The 6263-nt window shown below is 34.0% G+C and overlaps 1 protein-coding gene across 1 annotated transcript; it reads left to right on the top strand.

Moving 5' to 3' along the window:
- The first annotated feature begins 207 nt into the window (after nucleotides 1-207).
- Nucleotides 208-6262, top strand: LOC121217875 (ras-related protein Rab7). Its single transcript, XM_041094397.1, has 7 exons — nucleotides 208-674; nucleotides 763-789; nucleotides 1003-1102; nucleotides 1217-1363; nucleotides 4478-4558; nucleotides 4642-4787; nucleotides 5904-6262. Exons 1-7 carry the CDS (start codon nucleotides 622-624, stop codon nucleotides 5965-5967), a joined length of 618 nt encoding a protein of 205 aa, XP_040950331.1. The 5' UTR covers nucleotides 208-621; the 3' UTR covers nucleotides 5968-6262.
- Nucleotide 6263: the final 1 nt, after the last annotated feature.

Raw genomic sequence — 6263 nt, 5'->3', positions numbered from 1 at the left:
AAATTATTATTTTTTAAATCGATTAATGATTGGACAATTATTAGGAATGATGTCATCAATAGTAACAGAAACACTGAGGTTATGTAACAAATGAGTTATTTTCAGTGGATCATTTTTATAATTAATAAAAAAATTGGGGTCATCTTCGAAAAAAACCCTTAAAATTAAGAAAAATAAATAAATAAGCAGCCACTTATGAGTTGAAAGTTGAAACTAGTACATTCGGAAAGGGTAAAGACCAACATGCGCAGTCAGTTCCTTCACGCAATCGGCAACCGTCCGGCACCGCAATTCCCAATTTTTAGTTTCCTTGTTTATTTGTTACTATTTAACCAAAATTTTAATTAATTAATTAATTAATTAATTAAATAAGCGCTCGGAAAAGTTCGGTGTCCTTTTCAATTTTAAAAAATACAATTTTATATTTACAATAGAAAAGAGAGACAGTACAGAAAAGAATTTCTTTGCATCTACAGTACTATAAAGCACCCAAAAGGGCAAAACAATTTTTTTTAAACAAAAGTGTAAAAATTAAGTTTTCTGAAAAAAGATTTATAAAAAACGTAAATCAAATTCAAATCAATCAACCACAACTGGAAATTTTCCCTTAATTTTACCGCCATGTCAATGAGAAGACGAACGTTGCTCAAGGTCATTGTTCTCGGCGACAGCGGGTATGTTAGTTTTCAATTTTTATAGTTTCTTCTTTTAAATAAGTATTTTGTATTATTTCTGTAATTGATGGATTATTGTCAATGTCAGGGTGGGCAAGACGTCTTTGATGAATCAGTATCCTTTCAACAGTAATTGTATTTGAATCTTCTTATTTTTGTGTAAATTCTCTCTTATTTTTCTGAGGGTTAATTTTTGGATCTTAAATTTTGTATTATGGGTCAAGTTGATTTTAATGTTAATTTTTATCTGAATAATCTCAGTTCATTTATAGGTTGTTTATTTACTGTAAAAGGAGCTTTCTTGTTAGAACTAACTGCTTGAATTTAGATATGTTCATAAGAAGTTCAGTCAGCAATATAAAGCAACCATTGGTGCTGATTTTGTCACTAAGGAACTCCAGATTGACGATCGCCTTGTCACTCTGCAAGTAGAGATTTTATTTTATTTTTATTTATTTCTGGATATTTTTATGTTCTTATGGCTTGATTTTGAAGTTTTCATGGAAGGCATGTTTATGGTTTATTTGGATTGCATTGGATAGATATGGGATACCGCAGGACAGGAGCGGTTTCAGAGTCTTGGTGTCGCTTTCTATAGGGGTGCAGATTGCTGTGTGCTAGTTTACGATGTTAATGTTATGAAATCATTCGATACCCTTGATAATTGGCATGACGAGTTTCTTAAACAGGTTTCCTTTCCCCCTTTCTCTGTTCTTTCCTTTTTCTTATTGGTTTTAGTTGTTTAGTGAATTATGCTTTGCATGTCCTATTGAACGATATGCTTCACTTTAAATTGTTTTTGTGCCTCTATAACATCAACTTACTTAGTTGTAACACGTCAGGAGAATGTGTAATGCATGTTGAAATGCTTTTATTACCCCTGCCATGATAAATATATTCCTTTTTGTCAAGGGATGTCAGCTAGCAATGCATCATATATTAACTTATTCTACAACTACTGGTTAAACCTTTCCAACCTTGCTGAATATGGAATTTATCCTGCTTCACTGCAAGTTATAAATAAGCTATAAAAAACGTATTTATTTCTATATTTTTAATATCTTTTAAGGCGTCTCTCCTCTCCGTCTCCCTGGTATGCACGTGCCTTGTTCACATTGATACAACATATCCTTGTCTACTAGATTTTTGTTTATTAGACTCAAGTCATGTTTGAGTTTAAATTGGTTCATTTACTTTTTAGGCGTAAGTTCTTCAACTTATGTGCTAACTTTAACAGTAGCCTACTTAAATGATTTAAAATAGACCAGTGGAAGGCTGAAGTGTGAGATAACAGCTGGTTTTTAGTCATATATATCTTGAGAGTCTAGAAAAAAGTCTAACCCACGACATTCATTCTTATCACTTGTGTTGTCAAGGGCACAATGTACATTTGATGTGCTAGAACCTGTATATTGCACGGGATGCAAGGTACAAAAATGAGTGTTTCCTAAGTGAGGTAATGCGCAAGATATGTTTGTTTGTGTGTGTGCGCATATAGAATACAAAAAAGCTTAAGATATATATGTAATTCTATTAATAAAATCTAAGGAGTTGTCCACCTTTTTCCTACAAAACATGCACAACTTCCTCTTTAATGGCTAATATGCATGATTTGTCTAGGATCCAAAGTTAGCTGTTAAATTTACGCCAGGAACTACTATTATTGTGCAATTTCACTATTAGGTTATTTTGTTATTTTAGTTCTTTTTTATTAGTTACTACTAGACATACAGACAGACGGTTAGGATTATAAGTTGATCTTTAAGGTTTAAATATGGGGCTAGAATTGAAGCTTTATTCGTAGCCCTATATAAATAGCTGTAAAATAGCTTTGACAGTCACATTATTTTTTCCTTTGAATTAATGGATGGAACAACTAGAGGTTTTATAACCTTATGTTTTTCTCGAGTTCCAACTTCAATCTTATTTGTTTTTCAGCCTTAGTTCTCTCATCTCTGGATTTATTGCTGTTTTCTCCCTAAACCTCACCAATTTTATATCAAATGCCAACTAGATCCTAGAGTTTATAGTAGGATTTGCTTTTAAGCCACTGTTTGATGTGGTAGACATTGAGGAAGAGGAAATCAGGGTCAAGAAACAAAATTGGCTGTAATACGATGTGTATTTGAAGAATTATCATGTGCCGTTTATGCTGAACCGCTATAGGAGCTAGTCAGAACCCAGATGGAAATTACAAAAGGTGCGAACAACTAGTTTGATGTACCAAAAGGTAGTCTTGCTGCTGAATCTGATTATGAAAAGGAAGGAAACCACCTTCATGGTGCCTTGTCCCACAAATTGTGCAGAATGAGGTGGATTGGAGGAGCTGATTTACATGGAAATATGCATGTGGAGGATTACTTAGGTTGGGAAGATAGCTTGGAGAATTATATTGAGTGGAAGTCTATGCTGGAGGCTGGAAAAGATTGGGAAGCTAGCTTGGAGAATTGTATTGAGTGAAAACCTATGGTGGAGGCTAGTAAGATCTTGTATGTGAAACTAAAATTGAAAGGCACTATGCTGCAAGGGTGGAAGAGAGTTGAAGAACAAAGTGAACATAAAGTTAAGCCTAATATCAACATGGGAACCCATGGAAGCAAAATTGCTGAGCAATTCCTACGAGCTGATTATGCAACGGAGTTGTATAAATAGCTCTTATTAAGGCAAAAAGGATTGTTATTAGAGGAGTATACTTCTGAATTTAACAATCTCTTTATTTCAGTTGGGTTGTATAAATAGCTCTTGTTAAGGCCATCTTGCGCCAGAAGATACAAGATGTGTGCACAGCAATAGGCATGGAATAATTTTTCCGTTCAAAGGGAGCCTTTTATGAAAAGAAATGTTATCTTTCAATATCCTTAGAACTGAATCATTGAGTGACCTTGACCAAAGGCTTGTTTCTTTTATTTTCCAAATGGAAGAAGAAATGCATGGGTTTACTTCTTGTTACGAGTGTCTGCTTTCAAATACTTATGATACTGGAATTACCAATGGTTTCATAAGTTCAAATACATTATTCAGCCTAGCTTTGGCACATTATGGTTGCGCTCATAAATTCTTTTGGATTGCTTGCTTTTATCTATCGTTTTTGTTGTAAATACAGTAAGCAAATATTTTCTTTGCCTAATTATAGGGCTGACATTAGATGACTTGATTTTAGGACATAGGTTGATTTAATTTTATCCTCCACTTTAAGGTAAAAATGGGTCTCATAACTGGTTTTTTGTTATCCTTGTCAATTTGTCTTCATCTTTTTTTATTTCACGGTTATTCATTTTTGCACCTGGAAAGAATATGTATGAAACATACAATTTTATTTAGAGAAGTGTTGGATAATTGCCTCTAGCCACTAGAGCGAGTGATAAAACCTCAAATGTGCATTCTGATTTTCTGACTTGAGCTAATTTTTTGCCCTTCTGCTGTTCTTTTGGTCATCAATGGGCGTATTTTCCCAACACTTCTTTGCTTAGTCATCTGGTCAAAGCTGATTCATAGAAGCAGTATGGGTTTAAGTAAGCAGATCAAAAGAAGATCTTAGTAATTATGGGCAAGGGAACAGCACCTTTAAGGATTGGTGACTCTCATGCTAATATTTGTCTAGTTAGGAATTGATTATGAGACATGTGACCTGTTGACCTTTCAATGTGCATGATCTTTCCTAGCAGCCAATTTAATTTCTAAGGTTGCTTACTCTTTTGTGTTTATGTTTTCATTCCTCTAAACTGTATCTTAGTTTCTTTGAACAAGTGGTTTCCATCTGTTTTGAGTGCTGAATATGGTTTCTGTTTTCATTTTCATTCCAGGCAAATCCAGCTGATCCCAGGACATTTCCTTTTATATTGCTTGGGAACAAAATAGATATAGATGGTGGTAATAGCCGAGTGGTAAGGAAATATAGTATCTACAATTAAAAATTTTCTTTTACCTTCACACAGCTGCCTAAAAGGTGATGTCTTGAGTCATGTAGGTCTCAGAGAAGAAAGCAAAAGACTGGTGTGCATCAAAAGGAAACATGCCTTACTTTGAAACATCAGCAAAAGAAGATATCAATGTTGACGCTGCATTCCTTTGTATTGCCAAAACTGCTCTAGCTAATGAGCGCGAGCAGGACATGTAAGTCTATTCCCTGGTTGGAGTGAATTTTGCCAGTTACATTAGTATTGTTCCAACATGGTGTTATTGACAAAAAAGATGCTTTGTTTCATCAACCACTGTGATTCAGAGATAATTATGCTCGTCTTGCATTTTTACTGCACACTGTGATCATTAGCTTTTGGGACATTATAATTGTTAGGGAAAGAGGATGATGTTGCCAAGGAATAATGGAATATGTCATTAACATTTCAACATGTTTTTTAGAGTATAATTTGGGTTACGTTAGGAGCGTAAAGGTACAGTTGCTTGTTAACCTGATTAGGATATTACTGGATTTGCCTCGTCTTATCTGATTGGTAGTGTGAAAATCTCAAACTTAACATATATATCTTTTGTTCATAGTGTGAAAGTCATAAATTTAACATATATATTTAGTGAAAAGAATAGGGTATGCAGTATTAGGTAGACCCATATTCCTTAACAGGGTTGTCCATTTGGACATTGGTTCATTTATAAATAGTGGAAATGTGCTACTATAATCCTATTTGTGTGCTTGATGAGGAAAGATGATATGTAATTAAAGAGTAAGCTGCTTCTAGACAGTTCAATGTGGTATGCTGACCTAAGCCCTTTAAGTGAGCAGTGGAAATCACAAGAATTAGAACTCCACAGGAAATGGTTTTCGTGAGAATCATGATAACTTCTGCTGTCTTTAGTCAAGGTTAAAACCTATGACAGCGATGCAATGAAGCATGTTGCTTTTATCATATGCCTACTTATTACCAGCATACTTATTGTAATTGATATAGATGAAAATTTACTTGTATACTGTTTAGTAGGATATAAGTCTTCATGTTTCTTCTTGTGATGTAGTTATATTCTAAATTTTATAATGCGATTCCTTTTTATCACTCTTTCGCATTAGCACTTTTGTTTCCATACTATTTGTTCAATGGTGCCAAAATACATATTAACTTCCAAAATTACCGTAATAAACTGTTTCTTCTTCCACTTATTCACCTTTAAAAATATTGGGTCTTGTGTAGATGGTTTTAACATTTTAAGATTGACCACAAGGCTATGCAGTTTATGATTTATTTTTTTGACTGATATCTTATGTGCATATGATTGCAGATATTTCCAGGGCATACCAGAGGCTGTGACCGAAACCGAGCAAAGAGGCGGTTGTGCATGTTGATTACAAGCCAAACTCTTTTTATTTCTTGGTTGCTTGATGCGTCTATTTATTTTGGTGCCAGTGATTCTTATCCAATTTTTTTGAATACAATGTATTCTAAATTCCCTTGATTGAAAGCAGAATTTGCCACTAGCCTTTTATTTTGGTAGGAAGGAACTTTAAGAATTGAAATCTGTAGAATTGCAGTTGCAGGTGAGTTTGATTTTAGTTTTACATTTTAAGGATTGATTGAACTTAAAAGAATTGCAATGTTGGCGGGAGATGCTTTGAATATAAAATTTGTGGATTGTCTTAAT

The sequence above is a fragment of the Gossypium hirsutum genome, chromosome D05 (genome assembly GCF_007990345.1).
Source record: "Gossypium hirsutum isolate 1008001.06 chromosome D05, Gossypium_hirsutum_v2.1, whole genome shotgun sequence".
NCBI classification, from domain to species: domain Eukaryota; kingdom Viridiplantae; phylum Streptophyta; class Magnoliopsida; order Malvales; family Malvaceae; genus Gossypium; species Gossypium hirsutum.
This window is presented reverse-complemented; position numbering and strand designations above follow the sequence as displayed.

Bases quoted from the DNA above. Each gene is read 5' to 3' on its own strand.
- LOC121217875 (XM_041094397.1), top strand. From the start codon at position 622: ATGTCAATGAGAAGACGAACGTTGCTCAAGGTCATTGTTCTCGGCGAC. The intron at 1,103-1,216 runs GTAGAGATTTTA...TGCATTGGATAG, and splicing joins ATCGCCTTGTCACTCTGCAA to ATATGGGATACCGCAGGACA. The intron at 4,788-5,903 runs GTAAGTCTATTC...ATATGATTGCAG, and splicing joins AATGAGCGCGAGCAGGACAT to ATATTTCCAGGGCATACCAG.